The sequence below is a fragment of the Mesoplodon mirus genome (genome assembly GCF_964341445.2).
Source record: "Mesoplodon mirus genome assembly, chromosome: 3".
Taxonomy (NCBI): Eukaryota; Metazoa; Chordata; class Mammalia; order Artiodactyla; family Ziphiidae; genus Mesoplodon; species Mesoplodon mirus.
The window spans coordinates 122575958-122595398 of NC_138978.1; the positions used below are offsets into that span (position 1 = coordinate 122575958).

Consider the following 19441-nt stretch of genomic DNA (forward strand, 5'->3'; position numbering starts at 1 on the left):
CTAGGGAATACACTAAGACAAGCTACTTCACCTCTCTAAATTCCAATTTTCTTATCTATAAAATGTCGATAACGATGGTACCTCCTTCATAGGGTTATTGTGAGAAATGAATGAAACACAAGATGTATTTATCATACTGCTGGCATATATTAGGTGCTGAATAGTTACCTGTTGTTTTATTCTGCTCTCCCTGGCACCCCACTTTTCTAAGTTGCAAATGACATAGCTGTACATTGACAGACAGTTTAAGAAAGCTCTGTGCCTGTGTGCCTAGCTCTATGCCTCTTTACCACTAGATTCCAGATGTGTACATGGAGGTGGGATGGAGAGTGCAGTATGGGGGTAAATACAAAATTGCCCTATTAGGCACCACCCTGAATATTATCTCCACAGAAGGAAGCAAACCTAGGTGCAGCTGATGAGTTAATGAGATATGAAACAGAGAACATTTCCTTCTCCTTTTTAGTTTCAAGCTTACTCTAAGGCCCTAGGTCACTCCAGGCCAGTTGGCACTGGCAGCCACAGAGGAAATGCCTACTGCCATGGGAACCCCTGCCCTGCTGTGGATAGCTCTGCTGCTCTTCTGTAAGTAGAAATCAGTTACTGGCCCCTTCAGGGGCCAAAATGGATTGGGGAAGCAGCTGGAGTGGGAAAGTTGATCATTTTACTGGTGACTTTTTCTAGGCTATGTGCAAACCGTGGGGAATTTCCCAGGGATTCTGTAGGGAAGGCAAGCTGGATAGCAGAGGAAGTGGGGCTGAACACCACCTAAGGGGGAAGCTGGACTGAAAGTCTCATCCTTGCTATCATGCTGGCATCTTCCAGAGGGCAAGGGAGGAAAGACAGAAGCTCCTTCCTTCCCTGAGTCAGATTCCTGGAAAGATGGTTGGCCCTTAAAACTTCGTGGATGTAAACCTCATCACCATTTCCAGATCCCAGTCTTTAGGTGTCCAGAAGGCTGGGGATAGACACTAACATATCCTCTCTGGACGTTTTGCAGCTCCAGATGGCACATCAGCAGGTGAGTCCTCTGTCCTTGTTCCCTCAGCATTTCAATGTGTCTGGGACTTGCCCTCCCTTCACTCTTTCCCTTCATCCCATCATCTATTTTCTAATGATTATTAATATGTTCTTCCCTGTCCAACCCGCTTCCACCTTGCATAATCTTCCTTTTTTCCCCCATTCAAAAGTTTCCCACATGCCACTTCATTCTCTCAAGTCACCCTTTCCTCTTTAATGCCAACAATCATGTCTGTTGAGCATCTAAGTGTCTCAGAGACTCCTCCAGCCACTATCATGTAAACTTGTTCTTTTTTTTTAATTTATTTTTTTATACAGCAGTTTCTTATTAGTTACTTATTTTATACATATTAGTGTATATATGTCAATCCCAATCTCTCAATTCATCCTACAACCCCCCACCCCCCCTTCCCCCCTTTGTGTCCATACATTTGTTCTCTACATCTGAGATTCTATTTCCGCCTTGCAAACCAGTTCATCTGTACCAATTTTCTAGATTCCATATATATGCGTTAATATATGATATTTGTTTTTCTCTTTCTGACTTACTCTGTATGACAGTCTCTAGGTCCATCCGCATCTCTACAAATGGCCCAACTTCACTACTTTCTATGGCTGAGTAATATTCCATTGTATATGTGTACCACATCTTCATTATCCATTCGTCTGTCGATGGGCATTTAGGCTGCTTCCATGACCTGGCTATTGCAAATAGTGCTGCAATGAACATTGGGGTGCATGTGTTTTTTGTTTGTTTGTTTGTTTTTGTGGTACACGGGCATTTCACTGTTGTGGCCTCTCCCGTTGTGGAGCACAGGCTCTGGATGTGCAGGCTCTGGATGCACAGGCTCAGTAGCCATGGCTCACGGGCCTAGCCACTCAGCGGCATGTGGGATCTTCCTGGACCAGGGCATGAACCCGTGTCCCCTGCATCGGCAGGCAGACTCTCAACCACTGCGCCACCAGGGAAGCCCCCATGTGTCTTTTTGAATTATGGTTTTCTCTGGGTATATGCCCAGTAGTGGGATTGCTGTGTCATATGGTAATTCTATTTTTAGTTTATTAGGGAACCTCCATACTGTTCCCTATAGTGGCTGTATCAATTTACATTCCCACCAACAGTGCAAGAGGGTTCCCTTTATTCCGCACCCATTCCAGCATTTGTTGTTTGTAGATTTTCTGATGATGCTCCTTCTAACTGGTGTGAGTTGATACCTCATTGTAGTTTTGATTTGCATTTCTCTAATAATTAGTGATGTTGATCAGCTTTTCATGTGCCTCTTGGCCATCTGTATGTCTTCTTTGGAGAAATGTCTATTTAGGTCTTCTGCCCATTTTTTGATTGGGTTTTTTTTTTATTATTATTCAGATGCATGAGCTGTTTGTATATATTGGAGATTAATCCTTTGTCCATTGATTCATTTGCAAATATTTACTCCTATTCTGAGGGTTGTCTTTTTGTCTTGTTTATAGTTTCCTTTGCTGTGCAAAAGCTTTTAAGTTTAATTAGGTCCCATTTATTCATTTTTGTTTTTATTTCCATTACTCTAGGATGTGGATAAAAAAGATCTTACTATGATTTATGTCGAAGAGTGTCCTTCCTATGCTTTCCTCTAAGAGTTTTATGGTGTCTGGTCTTACATGTAGGTCTTTAATCCACTTTGAATTTATTTTTCTGTATGGTGTTAGGGAGTGTTCTAATTTCATTCTTTTACATTTAGCTGTCCAGTTCTCCCAGTACCACTTATTGAAGAGACTGTCTTTTCACCATTGTATATTCTTGCCTCCTTTGTCATAGATTAGTTGACCATAGGTGCGTGGGTTTATCTCAGGGCTTTCTATCCTGTTCCATTGATCTATATTTCTGTTTGGTGCCAGTACCATATGGTCTCAATTACTGTAGTTTTGTAGTATAGTCCGAAGTCAGGGAGCCTGATTCCTCCAGCTCTGTTTTTATTTCTCAAGATTGCTTTGGCTATTCAGGGTCTTTTGTGTCTCCATACAAATTTTAAGACTTTCTTGGTTTAGTTCTGTAAAAAATGCCACTGGTAATTTGATACGGATTGCATTGGATCTGTAGATTGCTTTGGGTAGTATAGTCATGTTCACAATATTTATTCTTCCAATCCAAGAACATAGTATATCTCTCCATCTGTTTTTATCATCTTTGATTTCTTTCATCTGTGTCTTATAGTTTTCTGCATACAGGTATTTTGTCTCCTTAGGAAGGTTTATTCCTAGGTATTTTATTCTTTTTGTTGTAATGGTGAATGGGATTTTTTCCTTAATTTCTCTTTCTGATCCTTCATTGTTATTGTATAGGACTGCAAGAGATTTCTGCCCATTAATTTTGTATTCTGCAACTTTACCAAATTCATTGATTAGTTCTAGTTGTTTTCTGGTGGCATCTTTAGGGTTATCTATGTATAGTATCATGGTATCCACAAACAATGACAGCTTTACTTCTTTTCCAATTTGGATTCCTTTTACTTCTTCTTCTTCTCTGATTGCCATGGCTAGGACTTCCAAAACTATGTTGAATAAGAGTGGCGAGAGTGGATATCCTTGTCTCATTCCTGATCTTGGAGGAAATGCTGTCACTTTTTTCAATATTGAGAATGATGTTTGTTGTATATGGCCTTTATTATGTTGAGGTTGTTTCCCCCTATCCCACTTTCTGGAGAGTTTTTATCATACTTCGGTGTTGAATTATGTCAAAAGCTTTTTCTGCATCTATTGAGATGATCATATGTTTTTTATTCTTCAATTTGTTAATATGGTGTATCACATTGATTGATTTGCATATATTGAAGAATCCTTGCATCCCTGGGATAAGTCCCACTTGATCATGGTGTATGATCTTTTTTAATGTGTTGTTGGATTCTGTTACTAGTATTTTGTTGAGGATTTTTGCATCTATATTCATCAGTGATATGGGTCTGTAATTTTCTTTATTTGTAGTATCTTGTCTGGTTTTGGTATCAGGGTGATGGTGGCCTCATAAAATGAGTTTGGGAGTGTTCCTTCCTCTGCAATGTTTTGGAAGAGTTTGAGGAGGATGGGAGTTAGCTCTTCTCTAAACGTTTGATCAAATTCACCTGTGAATCCATCTGGTCCTGGACTTTTGTTTGTTGGAAGATTTATTTTATTTATTTATTTTTTTTCGGTACGCGGGCCTCTCACTGTTGTGGCCTCTCCCATTGTGGAGCACAGGCTCTGGACACGCAGGCTCAGTGGCCATGGCTCATAGACCCAGCCACTCTGCGGCATGTGGGATCTTCCCAGACTGGGGCATGAACCTGTGTCCCCTGCAACGGCAGGCAGACTCTCAACCACTGCGCCACCAGGGAAGCCTTGTTGGAAGATTTTAAATCACAGTTTCAATTTCATTACTTGTGATTGGTCTGTTCATATTTTCTATTTCTTCCTGGTTCAACCTTGGAAGGTTATAGCTTTCTAAGAATTTGTCCATTTCTTCTAGGTTGTCCATTTTTTTGGCATAGAGTTTCTTGTAGTAGTATCTTATGATGCTTCATATTTCTGCAGTGTCTGTTGTAACTTCTCCTTTTCATTTCTAATTTTATTGATTTGATTCCTCTCCCTCTTTTATTTGATGAGTCTGGCTAAAGGTTTATCAATTTTGTTTGTCTTCTCAAAGAATCAGCTTTTAGTTTTATTGATTTTTGCTATTGTTTTCTTTCCATTCCATTTATTTCTGCTCTGATATTTATGATTTCTTTCCTTCTGCTAACTTTGGGGTTTTGTTTTTTCTTTCCTTAGATCCTTTAGGTGTAAGGTTAGATTGTTTATTTGAGATTTTTCTTGTTTCTTGAGGTAGGATTGTATTGCTATAAACTTCCCACTTAGAACTGCTTTTGCTGCATCCCATAGGTTTTGGATCATCATATTTTCATTTTCATTTCTCTCTAGGTATTTTTTGATTTCCTCTTTCATTTCTTCAGTGATCTCTTGGTTATTTAGTAACATATTGTTTAGCCTCCATGTGTTTGTGTTTTTTACATTTTTTCCCCTGTAATTCATTTCTAATCTCATAGCATTGTGGTTGGAAAAGATGCTTGATATGATTCCAGCTTTCTTAAGGTTACCAAGGCTTGATTTGTTACCCAAGAGGTGATCTATCCTGGAGAATGTGTTGTGTGAACTTGAGAAGAAAGTGTAATCTGCTCTTTTAGGATGGAGTGTCCTATAAATGTCAATTAAATCTATCTGGCCTATTGTGTCATTTTAAGCTTGTGTTTCCTTATTACATTTCTGTTTGGATAATCTGTTCATTGGTGTGAGGTGTTAAAATCCTCCACTATTTCTGTGTTACTGTTGATTTCCTCTTTTATAGCTGTTAGAATTTGCCTTATTTATTGAGGTGCTCCTATGTTGGGTGCATATGTAATTGTTATATCTTCTTCTTGGATTGATCCCTTGATCATTATGTAGTGTTCTTCCTTGTCTCTTGTAATATTCTTTATGTTAAAGTCTACTTTATCTGATATGAATATTGCTACTCCAGCTTTCTTATGACTTCCATTTGCTTGGAGTATCTTTTTCCATCTCTTCACTTTCAGTCTGTATGTGTCCTTAGGTCTGAAGTGGGTCTCTTGTAGACAGCATATATATGTATCTTGTTTTTGTATCCATTCAGCAAGCCTGTGTCTTTTGGTTGGAGCATTTAATCCATTCACATTTAAGATAATTATTGATATGTATGCTCCTATGACCATTTTCTTATTTGTTTTGGGTTTGTTTTTGTAAGTCCTTTTCTTCTCTTGTGTTTCCCACTTAGAGAACTTCCCTTAGCATTTTTATAAAGCTGGTTTGGTGGTGCTGAATGATCTTAGCTTTTGCTTGTCTGAAAAGCTTTTGATTTCTCCATCGGATCTGAATGAGATCCTTGCCAGGTAGAGTAATCTTGGTTATAGATTCTTCCTTTTCATCACTTTAAATATATCATGCCACTCGCTTCTGGCTTGTAGAGTTTCTGCTGAGAAATCAGCTGTTAATCTTATGAGAGTTCTCTTGTATTTGTTTTTTTTTCCCTTGTTGCTTTTAATAATTTTTCCTTTTCTTTAATTTTTGTCAATTTGATTACTATATGTCTTGGTGTGTTTCTCCTTGGCTTTATCCTGCCTGGGACTCTCTGCACTTCCTGGACTTAGGTGGCTATTTCCTTTCCCATGTTAGGGAATTTTTCAACTATAATCTCTTCAAATATTTTCTTGGGTCTTTTTCTCCCTCTTCTCCTTCTGGGACCCCTATAGTGAGGATGTTGGTGCATTTAATGTTGTCACAGAAGTCTCTTAAGCTGTCTTCACTTCTTTTCATTCTTTTTTCTTTATTCTGTTCCAAAGCAGTGAATTCCACCATTCTGTCTTCAGGTCACTTATCCGTTCTTCTGCCTCAGTTATTCTGCTATTGATTCTTTCTAGTACATTTTTCATTTCAGTTATTATATTGTTGATCTCTGTTTGGTTGTTCTTTCATTCTTCTAGGTCTTTGTTAAACATTTCTTGTATGTTCTCGATCTTTGCCTCCATTCTTTTTCTGAGGTCCTGGATCATCTTCACCATCATAATTCTGAATTCTTTTTCTGGAAGGTTGCCTACCTCCACTTCATTTAGTTGTTTTTCTGGGGTTTTATCTTGTTCCTTCATCTAGTAAATAGTCCTCTGCCTTTTCATTTTGTCTATCTTTCTGTGAATGTGGTTTTTGTTCCACAGGCTTCAGTATTGTAGTTCTTCTTGCTTCTGCTCTGCTTGTGTTGGAGGGTCTCCTGCAGGGGGCTTGGTGGCGGTGGGGTGGATGGTGGCTGTGGCTTACCACAGGGACAAGGACACTGGCAGCAGAAGTTCTGGGATGCACTCCTTAGCATGAGCCCTCCCTGCCTCCATTATTAACCCCACCAAAGAGCCTGTAGTCCTCGTTCAATTCTTACACCAACATCACTGTTATTATTATTGCCATTTTATAACTGAGGATGCTGAAACTCATATTAAGTCATTTGCTGGAGGTTACACAGCTAACAAAGGACTGGATTGTAACATAAGTCCCTTGAATCCAAGTCTTTCAGCAGCATGATCTCTTCCTCATCACCACCTGGCTGCTTCCGAAGTTTCTGTTCAAATTTGTACCACATCTCTTTGTCCCTGAAAGCCTTTTAAGACTGATCCTCTTGGTGCTTCTCACTACCATCCAGAATTGACATATATTTTTAATTCCATATTCACTCACAATTAAATAGTCATAAAAATTTAGAGCTGGGAGAGATCATGTATTTCATCTAGTCCAATACATTAATTCATCCATTATTCACTCATTCATCAACTCAATAAATATTTAATGAACACTTACTATGTAATAGTCACTGTGCTGAGTTATGGTTGAACATCACAGACATAATCTCTGCCTGAAGAGACTGCAGTCCTCATTTACAGATATTGGAACTGAAATTTAGAGAATTAGAGGGAGCTATCCTACAGCACATAGTAAATTTGTTTGTTTCTGAGTATCCTGCATTTGTGTCTTATGTTTCTCCCTATGTTGGGAGCTCTGTGAGGCCACAACACCCTTTTCTCCTTCCTTTAATCCTAGGAATCAGGACAGTTTCTTATCACCAACGGTATAAGTACGGGTAGACTGACCATTGATTGTCTTACTATTGGTATGTCTGTACTTTGGAGGCTATACAGTTTTCAATGATATTTTTCCCCCTTCTATATCTCTTTCCACAATCTGCTCTTCTCAAAGCCATCTGGAAACCTAAGATATCCTTGAATCCCCCATGGAACAGAATATTTAGAGGAGAGAATGTGACTCTTACATGTAGAGGGAACAATGCCCTTGAAGATAACTCCACTTTGTGGACCCACAACAATAACTCTTTGGAAGTAAAAACTTCACGCTTCAACATCATGAATGCAAGCATCCAGGACAGTGGGGAATATAGATGTCAAAGCAAAGGAGTTTTCATGAGTGAACCTGTGTACCTAGATGTCATCAGTGGTAAGTTCCAGGGTTATGGAAATATCAGTTCTCTCATGTGAGGAATGGCCCATCTGAGGATGGGGAGAAAGCAAGTTATTCCAAGGCTTAGGGCACCAAGCTGGGACTTAGGGTCTCTAACCAGACCTGTCCATCTCTCTTCTTCTACCTCTACTCCTTCTGTCAGCCATTCTGTCTTCTTTCAAGATTCTGGCAATCTCCCAGTGTTACTCCTCTACTCAATTTCACTTCTGACTCTCTTTTCTACATAGGTGCAGATGCATGTTTTAAGGTCAAATGGCACGTTGGATATGTGAACATTGCAAAGAGATGTATATGTTAAATAGTATCAAAAGATTGATTTAAAGATTTGCTCTGCAATTTCCATGTATCACAACCTCAGTATTAAGTTGCACTCTTCATTTTGAAAGATATCTCTGTACACTCCTCATGTTCTCTGCTTTTACTTAAGAACAAATCTTATGTTTGCTTCATCTTTATCACTCTCCTACTGTCAACAATTAGTCCAGCATGCTCAGGCACATGTGGGTTAGTCCGTAAATGTTGAATGAACAAAGCAATGATTTCATTTGCATGGCTAGCTCATTGCTATATTTTGCTTTATATTTTTAAATAAAAAATATTTTAAAGCATAAACATACTTTGTATTTTTCTCAAGTAAAAAGAGATGTTTCAACAGTTGTGTACAAATTCCAAATAGAAACTAAAGCAGTGTAAAATATCTTCTTTATTTCTTTGGAGTAGATTCTAGAAAAGTCCTCAAGGATTGCTCCTAAATAAAATATGCTTGTGCAACCTAACCACATTTCCATTGAAAAGTCTCCTTTGGTGAATGCTTTTCAATTCTTAAAATGACATTAGCCATGCAACCTGACTCTTATATTTTACTGACTCATTGTTGACCAACGATTGTTAAGAACCTACCAACTCCTAGGTATTATGCTAGGCACTGGAAATATGATGTAAGGAACAGACATGCCTCAGACCTCTGAAGTATAGAGCCCAATGAGGAAAAGGACATCCATTCAGTAATTACACAAATAACTAATTAAAAGTGTGATACATGTTCTGAAGAAGTCAGGGGCTAACTGTGACTAATAGAACTGAGAAGCACCTATAAGGTTAGAGAGGACAAAACAGACACTCTCCTAGGCTAAGACTCCCCAGGCAGAGTGGGTTTATTTCCCCCTTAGTGACTAAATGCAACAATGGAGCTGAGTGGGATAATGGGTTTCAGACCTTCTATGGGTGGGCTCATTAGAAAGGTCAGCGATGTTGTGGTCCCAGAATTACTTTTCAGGAGGAGAGAGGATTTATCAATAGAGGAGACAGTCTGTAAGCATTATTTTGTGTTTCCTTTTTATTGACCTTATGAGCCAAGAAATGGATTAATGATAAAAGTTTCTGACACACACTCTCTGCATGACCTCTTTTATCTATTTTTATTTTATTTTTATTTATTATTAGTTTTATCTATCATTGTTGAATAAATGACATAACAAATGCTCTTCAGACTGGCTGCTCCTTCAGGCCTCTGCTGAGATGGTGTTGGAGGGTGAGCCCCTCTTCCTCAGGTGCCACGGCTGGAGGAATCTGAATGTCTACAAGGTGACTTACTTCAAGAATGACAAAGCCCTTAAGTACTGGTATGAGAACCACAACATCTCCATTACCAGCGCCACAACAGGGGACAATGGCACATATTACTGCATGGGCACAATTCAGCAGATGTGCTATACTTCTAATCACCTCAGCATTAAAATAATAAAAGGTAAGTTGGTGAAGGAAAAGGAAGGAGTCCATAGCAGGGGAAAGGAGAAAGAACATTTGAGCCTAAAGTGATAGCAGCTGTAGAATGGGGGCAGCTGTGATTCCTTGGAAAGTCTATTAGACTTGCAATGAGGGGACCAGGGGTAGAGTGTATCCCTCAGTCTGTCTTAGATTCCTTACTTGTTCAATGGCAACAGTGATACCTGCTTATGCGGAATTTTTATAAATATTAAATGTAATATTTGTGAAATGAATTGTTAAATACTAGCCAAGCAAAGTCATCTGTTGCTCCTGGGGAGAAACTTATATTCATCAAATTGAAAGAGAGTTTCAAAGTTGAAGGAACAAAAGCTATAAAGAGCTTGAAGAGTTTATTCTAGCCTAGGAGGGATGGGAAAGGAAACCAACAAGTCAAGAGGCTGTGTGCCTGTGAATTAGGAGATGAGAGAGAGGGCTTGATGAGGAAAGAATAGGCAAGTGGGCTGCCTCTCTAGCCAATGAAAAAGGCTGCTCTTTCCAAACTTCATATAAAAAAGTGAGCCTTTGAAATATTTGCCTTGCAATGAAGAAATCAGACTTTTGCTTGGTGGAATTTGCTCATGCTAATATCTTAAAAAGCATGAGACCAGAAGCCAGAATTAAGCTCTAATGGTTGCTCTCTGTAAACTAATTTGAGACCTGTTATTTTATTGTTGCTGGGCTTCTAGTACCCTTATCTGTAAAATAAAGGATTTGGACTAGACTCCACTAGAATCACTTGGGGAATTTAAAAAAAAAATGGTGTCTGTATATCATCCCTTGAGATTCTGATTTAATTGGTTTGGAATGAGGCCTGGGCACCAGTATTTAAAATCTCTTTCAGGTAATGGTAATATGCAGCCAGTGTTGAGAGCCATCAGTATAAGTGATTTGTAAGTAATTTCTGGCTGTAATATTCTAGGGTTCTATAATTCTAGAGCAATCACAAAAAATCAGTACTTTGCAAATAGAGTAATGGAATCACAAAACAGTGGAATTGGAAGGCAACTTAAATATGATCTAGTCCAATATTTTCATTTCACCCAACAGACATGCAATAAATGCTGACTGATTGATTGATTGAGAAATAAGGCACTGGTGACCCACTGCCCTCATTCTGTCTCCTTTCCACCTCTGAATCATATGTGGATGTTGGTCTTGTCAGCTCCAAGGAAGTGGCCATCTTTCCTATGACCTTTCCCCTTGGGCATACTGGCTAGACAAACCATTAGACAGGGGCTGTGGGGGAAATACTCAGGACTCCCTAGGGTTCCAGGGAGCATAGACTGAGGAACCCAAACTCATGAGTGTTTTCTCTTTGCTCCTGGATGGCATATCATGCTAGAAAATGGAAGACCATGTTGGGTCCTTCTCTTAGGGAGGATGACACCCTTAAACTCATTTTTCAGTTTCTAATGTGAGTTATGTTTCTTGTTGCATCTCGATTCCACTCCAGCTCCCCGAAGCAAATATTTCTGGCTACAATTTCTTATCCCATTGTTGGTGAAGATTCTGTTTGTTGTGGACACAGGGTTGTTTATCTCGACCCAGCAGCAGTTCACATTTCTCTTGAAGATTAAGAGAACCAGGAAACGCAACAAACTTATGGACCCACAGCCCAGACCAGAACCCCCAAATAACTGATGTTACTGCTCAAGAAACATCTGTAATAGCAATTTCTTTCTGGCACTAGCAATTGCTTCTTAATTGTTAAACACAGCTCACAAGGTACCAAGTGCTCAAAGCTTTACAGAACTGCTTCATTAAGCCAATCAAAACTGGTCAAGTGGCATGTAATAGTAAGTGCTCAATAAACATCATTTAAATAAGTAAAAGAATGAATAGATTCATTTATTAGTATTAAAAGAGATGTACAACTTGAATAAAAGAAGTATGAAACCACGTAACATGACGTTCATAAGTATTTGAGGCTTGCTAATTTCTTTTCTGCTTCTAGAGGCAAGAACCATGAAGTTCTAGATTAGAAATGTTCTCTTTTCTAATGTTTTCTCCATTGTAAGTCTGAGCTAGAAATGAGAAGACATGGTAGGATGCTGATGAAGTTGATCATTTTTATGCTCTCTCTTCAACTTACTATCATATGAACTTCTAGTTCTTGGCAGAACCTGGGGCAGGCTTGAGCCATAGGTCTCTGGGGATGAGGCTCAGTCTAAGATTTCCCTGTGATTGTTTCACTCCTCTAATATCTCCCCAATTTAAATCTTCTATACCCTCTTACAGCACCTGTTAAACATCTTAGCGAAATTCTAGCAAATAATAATCATAACTCTCACTCTGAAAACAGTCCAGGACTGAATAAGATCTCAGTCAAAGACACAATCTTTGCTCTCCCACCCACACCCCACCTCTGCTTATGGAGACAGTTATAGTGGGGGCCTGGGGTAAGCATTAGGGAGGAGAGGCAAGTGCTGACCAAGAGTTCACAACAGGCAACAGAGGATCAGAGCACCTTTAGTTTACCTGTGTTTTCTTTTTTTTTTTTTTTTTTTTTTTTTGAAGGCACTTGACTTTATTCCCGTAACGGTACAACCACAAGAAATGCAGTGTTGTAGAAAATACACTAATACTTACATGACAGACCCATCTGATGTCTCTAAAGTTACTGCACGGGGAAGCACCCTTATCTCCCTGGAGAGAAATCACTTCAGAGGGAAGCCGTTTAACTCATTACAGTAGTCAATGGCATGTTTGTTTTCCACTCACTTCTGTTACTATAAACACCCAGATTGTACATGAAAAAAAACCCGGATGCCTGATACTTTACCTTTATATTTTGTAACAGGCAATGGATGCCTATAAGTAAAAAATTCCAACAGTGTAAAGGGTTATTCAGAAAACAGTCTCTCTCCCGCCTTTGTCACCAGGCTCCCTTCCCAGAAGCAATCATTGCTACTAGACTTTTGTAAAATATAATTTAGAATACAGTGAAAAGTCTCTTCCACCTGTCTCTCTCTGCAGAGTGAGAGATTATGGAAAATTTGGAAATTTCAGACACTCAAAATTGGAGAGGAAGGTACAGTGAAACCTGGCCGCCTGTCACGCATCTTCAGCAGCAACCTGTGTTTTCGAACAATTAATAACGTAACATAAGGAAGAAGTGAATTAGGGGGAAAATTTGTAAATATCCATGAGACTGACAAGGCCCATTTTCTCCAAAGGATGTTTGGGGCCATAAAGCAGAGAATAATTATCAAAGCTTTTAAATATATATATATAGGTATTTGATGTTGAGGTGGGGGAAATTTTCCCCTTGACCTCTCTTGAGTTTTTGTGGCTGAACTAATAATAAAATTTACACAAGACAAATTAGCAAGAGAAAAATAAATACTTTTTAATTAATGTCTCATAGAAATGGGATCTAAAAAGTCGTCAAAGCAGGCAGCTTTTATACTTTTTAGATAAAGAAGTGATACATTTGAGAGGAATTGACAGGACAAAGAAGGTTAGGATTGGTGTGCTCAATTCGTGAAGAATCTAAACAGAGTTTGGGCTGGAGGTGGTAAATAAAATAAGTAACAAGTTTGTTTATATAGGCTTCTAAGCCCCGAATTCCCTCTCTCTGGCAATAAGGGTGTCCTTCTACCTCCAGATGCAAGGAGTATACCTCTTATGTGCGAGATTTATTTCCTACTTTCAGGAAGACAGAAATATACATGGAAAAGAATATGAAAAAATATGAGGATATATCCTTTTTCATATGCTTTTCCATTATGGTTTATCACAGGATATTGAATATAGTTCCCTGTGCTACACAGCAGGACCTTGTTGTTTATCCATTCTATATATAAGAGTTTGCACCTGCTAATCCCAAACTCCCAATCCATCCATCCCTGATTCTTAAGTAACTTTAACTCAAAATAATCAATATGTCATTGTGGCATATTTAGGGGCAGCCCACCCTGAGCCCCAAGACTGGTATGAAACTCCTTAACACTGTCCCTTTTTAAAAAATCATTTCAGAGAGATAGGAAATGACCAGATTCTCAGGGAAAGGCCTTGGCACTTGGCTTTGTGTAAAGAAGCCTGGTGAGTGGGGAAGAGATTTTTCCTGCAACCATAGGCCAGGAAAAGTCCCTACAGGAAGCTCCTTGGTGTTGTTCCTGGACACTTCCCTACCTTTAAGGAAAGACAGGAGGTCTGTTAGAAGTTATAGCTTGAGACCACAGTCTTACAGAACATTCATTAACAACATCTTGTCTCAAAGTGTTTAACACACAGCTATGCATCAGGCTAGAGAGCAAGTTACTTCCTCCTTTATTTGGTCTGAGGCCAAGTGACCCGGAGTTAAGAATTGAGAGAGACTGAACATGGATAGAAAGTCGAGGCTTTATAAGCTTCAGATACATCTTCTGAGGGATTTTCTGAGTCTCTGAGTGACTTTTACCTCTATTTTCACTTTTTCACTTTACCTCCAATTCACTTTCACCTCCATTTTCATCCTCACTCCCAGTTTGCAAGGGCTATGGACAGAGCACAAACCTGGAAGTTCAAGCTGTTGTTAACCAGCTGTGTGACTGGGGCAAGTTCTTGCCAGTCTCTGAGATTCCATTTCTTCTTTGTAACAAGGGGCGTTTGGACTAGGTGGTCTCTAAGCTCCCTTTGAGTCCATTTTGTCCTTCATTATGTGGGAACCCAGTTCTATGTGGTGACTGTCGAGCACAAAGGCTCAGAACACATTCCCAAAAAAGCTCCGGTGTGAATTTCTCCTTCATCCTCTACACACTGGTCTCTCCCTTCATTGTGCTCTCCCATGTATCTAAATTTCAGGTTCATATCAGACTTATGTCTACCATTTATTTCCACATATTTTCTTCCTGATATTCATACATCTGTTCCATAGGGAATATGGAACACACAGTGAGGTCTTGAGTATTTTGTGGACCCCCAAAATATGGCATTTATAAAGGTGCTTTTCATTTTAATATACATAAAGTCTGTCTGTACCAGAGAGGAAGTATGAATGTTATACAAATGATTAGAATAGAAATAATTCACCCCAGCTCCACCCTTGGGGCTTCCTCTGTTACCTCCAATATCTTACCAGATTGGTCTAGGCCAGTCCATAGAGCAAATTTCTTTCCCATGATTGTTGTTCCAAATTGTCTGCTACAAAATGTCACAAACTCCCAATAATTAGGGTTGGTTTTTGAAAATCAAGTTGGTAGCTCCCTACTAATGGCCAATGGAAGACAAATTTCCTTGGCTACCTCAAGAGTGGAAACTCAGACAAAAGATACACCTTGTATTTTGGGAAATTGAGTACCTGAAGAAAAGCTCTGCTCTTTCTCTCTTCTCATTAAATGGGAAATGGGACAACAAGAGCATCTCCTTGAAGTCAGAGATGGGAGATTTATGATGAGAATGGCAGAGGTACTCGCCAGCCTGGGTGCCCAGAGAAACTCAGAGAGTAGTATTGTCTCCTTGCCTTAAGTTGTCTACCCAGCCCTGGACAGTTAGTTACCAAGCCCAAGTCCCTATCTTGTGCCTTATCAGAAACTGACACTGGTCATCAGACCTTTACCTAACAGCTTTATCTAGACTAAGCAGAACACAACGCAAAAAAAAAAAAAAAAATTTTTTTTAACTGTTTTTTGGCTATCCTTGGCTATCCTAACAGAAATAAACTGACTCTATCATTTCTAGAAATCTGGTCACAAAGGCAAAGATATCTTTTATCTCTGGTCAGATAGCACATGCCAGTGTTTCTTGGCAAAGCAAGACATGTTAACTTGACTTAGAAGATTTGTTAATTTCCACTGGCTCATCCTATCTTCAGCACCCAGCTAACTTCATGACACTCTTACAAGTGATATCTTGCCTCTGCAGCGTCATCCCATGGGATCAGCTGTATTCTGAAGACTGCAAGAACTGGGTTCGAAACTCAGGTTATACCTGCTCTTCAGTATAGAAGGCCAGAGTGAAGTGGAAGGATGAGGGAGAGAGGACCAGGGCATATACCTTCACCTTCTGTGATGCTCAAACATGAAATGCTGTTTTTTACCTCAGGTTTTTAGTTGGGAGTATCTAAGAAGAAATTTCTGAAGATTAACTTCTGACAGCTTAGGAACTTACTGGAAAATTTTTTCATTAAGTCAAGCTTCAGATTTCTGCTCATTAATAAATAATTTCAGAAGTTGTAGTTAAAGTGCTTACATTTATAACACTATTTCAAAGATTTAGGTCTACCCTGCAAAAGGAACTATGGTTTTGCTTGGCTTCCTCCAGCCTCCATCCTCTTTCACTCCTGCATTGGAGATGTGAAAAGCACTGAACTGTTCAGCATGCTCTCCTTTCCAAATTGGAGTTTTCTCACCTAGGCATCTTGGGACTATGGACAACCCACCTCTGTGTTCTAGTAGCTGATGATTTTTTGCTTTCCCACATTTGTACTCCTCATTTCCAGGAATGGTCAGTTAGGGCAGTTCTATCCACTTGGAGAGTGGTTTTTTTTTTTTTTTTTGGCCTTCTGAAGAGTCCTCAGCTGTGATGAGATATTAGTAAACAGCAAAAGCAGATTACAAGAAAGCCTTCAACATCCACAGAAAAGGACATGCATGTGTCTCCACACTTATTTGTTAAAATTTTTCATAAATTACTCATACACCCTTAACAACAACAACAGAGGTTTTTCTGAGGTGGTTTCCAAATACTTTGTTCATTAGCCTTCTAGAACCTTGCTGGATTTTGTGCTTTACTGGAGTTGTATAACCCAATATATTCTCAGGGCATATGTGGATGTGTTCATGGGTGTGTAACAGAACATAGGTATGAGTGACCCAGGCAGGTAAATCTTTCCCCTATATTCTTAAGTGTATGCCAAGTCATTTTCTATCCTCTCTAAAGGAGGGCACAGAGAACCATGACTAGCTTAAATGGAAGTCTCCAGTTTTAGCACCCAATTCAATTTAGCCTATTCTTCTTGATCCCATACTTAAAGGTGTTATTGATACAGCATTAAAATTAATACATATTTACAAAATGAAAGAAAAGGCCTTCAACGACCTCCTCACTGAAAGGAGAGGGGCTTTTGCCCCTGGCTCTGCACAGAGCATCTTTGACCTCCTTGTTCCTCAGGCTGTACACGATGGGGTTCAGCAGAGGAGTGATGACAGTGTAGGTCACTGAGATGAGTCTATCCTGCCCCAGGAAACTCTGGGACTTAGGCTTCAGGTAAATGATGGAAGCACAGCCACAGTGGATGATGACCACTGTGAGGTGGGAGGCACAGGTGGCAAAGGCCTTCTTCTGACCCTCAGCTGAAGCAATCTTGAGGATGGTGGAGATGATAAGGACACAGGAGATGAAGACCAGGCCCATGGGTAGAACAAGGACAAAAACACGGACAACAAAGTTGATGATCTTGTTGACAGTGGTGTCTGTGCAGACCAGCTTCAGCAGGGGTCTGATGTCACAGAAGAAGTGAGAGATGACAAAGCCATCACAGAAGGGCAGGCCAAAAACAGATGTTACCTGTACAATGGCCATACCCAGGCCAATTCCCAGGGACCCAGATGCCAACTGGATACAGGGTTCTTTACCCATGGTGACTGAATACTATAGTGGGTTGCAGATGGCCACATAACAATCATACCCCATGGATGTGAGCAGGAAGCAGCTATTGATACTAAACGTGAGACAGAAGAAGAGCTGAGTGGCACAGCCTTGGATAGAAATGGGCTGATGAGGACTCAGGAGTCTAGAAAGCATACAGGGAATGACGGCCACAGTGTAGCAGGTCTCAGAGATGGACAGCATGCTCAGGAAAAAGTACATAGGAGTATAGAGGGGACAGTCCAGGTGAATAACAGTCACAATAATGACATTGCCAAAGAGAGTCAGCAGGTACAAAGTTAGAAAGACAACAAAGAAACCAAGCCTGTGCTGCCACCCAAAGCTCGGGAAACCTTCAAAAAGGAACTCAGTCACAGCAGTGGAGTTTGGCTTTAGCACTGAGGGAGGTCTAGGTCTAAAATAGCTGGACAAAGGAAAGAAAGGTGTGATGAGTTAAGCATGAAAGACAGTAGGCTGGACCAAGGCCTTCAGTAAAGGGTATGTCCATCCTCTGAGTAATGCCCAAGACCTCAAGGGTCATCAGTGTTCAGCAGTTGGTCACTTGCTCAGAGCCATCACCTTCCCCCTACCCTCTTCTTTGTTACTATGGAAGTGTTATCCCAGGACCCTGGGGTTGATGGCAGAGATAGATCTGAGAAGGAAAGTACAGACACATCAAAAGGCAGATTTGTAGAAATAATTACCTAGCCATTGAAGAGGTGAGTCCAGGTCCAGGAAGAAGCCCAGCTCTATAGTTCCTCCTCCAACACTCTTGATTTAGCCCTCTAAGCATCCAGTGAGGAACAGTGAACTAAGTGAAAGACAAAAGATACCTGAGGCTGATAACCTTTCAACACTGTCTCAATGCACTGCCAATATCAAGTGTCCCATGAAGGTCCTAGAGTGGCTTCTCCCCACCAGAACCCTAGGTCCTAGGCTTCACTTCCCTAAGCCCTGCACTAAAGTTTACTATGATCATGAGAGACTCAAAAAGGGAGCACTTCTAGATATTCTAAGGCCATGCAGGTATTTAGCTTATTTCCTTGAATTCTAGGCAAAGGCAGAAGAGAGGCTGAAATAAATCTGAGGATATCCCTTCAAGTCGCTTCAAGTAGGGAATGATTTTCCTAGTGTGAGAACAAAGATAAAGCTCATTTAATCAGTGAAGGGCCAGATGTTCTATTTTTCACTTTAATTGTGCATATTCCAAGTTGTGATGAGGATAGAATTGAGCCTATTCCACGTGAGCTCAGAATTGGAGACTATACTGGAATAGAGTTGACCTTGCCCTTAAACCCATATCTACTCCTGATTACCCACCATGTTTAACCATTACCTCCATTCAGGAAGCTGAGAACCATTCTAACTATCTCCCTTCCCTTTTCCATCCTGAAGACAGTGCCTCCTGAAATTCTCTCCACTCTGTCCCCTCCTCTCCATGCTTCCTACCAACACCCAACTTTCGACCACCGTCATCATTCTCTATGATGACTGCAATGGTCTCCTAAGTAATCCCCCCCATTTCAGTTGACCTTAGTCCAAGTCTTCCCTCCGAATGTTGTCATAACATTTTTTTTCTTTTTTCCTTTAACCTCTTTATTGGACTATAATTGCTTTACAATGCTCTGTTAGTTTCTGCTGTATAACAAAGTGAATCAGCTATATTCATACGTATATCCCCATATCCCCTCCCTCTTGCGTCTCCCTCCCACCCTCCTTGGTGGTTGCAAAGCACTGAGTTGATCTCCCTGTGCTATGCAGCTGCTTCCCACTAGCTATCTATTTTACATTTGGTCAATGTTACTCTCTCACTTTGTCCCAGCTTCCCCTTCCCCTTTCCTGTGTCCTCAAGTCCATTCTCTACATCTGTGTCTTTATTCCTGTCCTGCCCCTAGGTCCATCAGTCAGAAAGAGAAAAACAAATACCGTATGCTAACATAAGATTCTTTAAAAAAAAAAGTCTGCTAATGAGACTTCTTGTATAAATTCCTTCAGTAGCCCCTCTAAATTTTAAGCATAATATTTAAACTCATTTATAAATTGAATA

The 19441-nt window shown here is 40.0% G+C and overlaps 2 protein-coding genes across 2 annotated transcripts; one reads left to right on the forward strand and one right to left on the reverse strand.

Moving 5' to 3' along the window:
* Window positions 1-530: 530 nt before the first annotated feature.
* On the forward strand, window positions 531-11720 carry FCER1A (Fc epsilon receptor Ia; the record flags this gene model as incomplete). The annotated part of the gene is made up of 5 exons (XM_082615571.1): window positions 531-585; window positions 1001-1021; window positions 7780-8034; window positions 9548-9805; window positions 11279-11720. The coding sequence occupies 5 exons, from the start codon at window positions 531-533 to the stop codon at window positions 11464-11466; spliced, it is 777 nt and encodes a 258-aa protein (XP_082471697.1). The 3' UTR covers window positions 11467-11720.
* A 5083-nt stretch (window positions 11721-16803) lies between these two features.
* On the reverse strand, window positions 16804-18870 carry LOC309799222 (olfactory receptor 10J3-like; the record flags this gene model as incomplete). Its single annotated transcript, XM_082612205.1, is given in 4 exon segments — window positions 16804-17397; window positions 17401-17818; window positions 18099-18205; window positions 18844-18870. Coding segments are annotated over 4 exon segments (1146 nt in total).
* Between the last annotated feature and the right edge of the window lie 571 nt (window positions 18871-19441).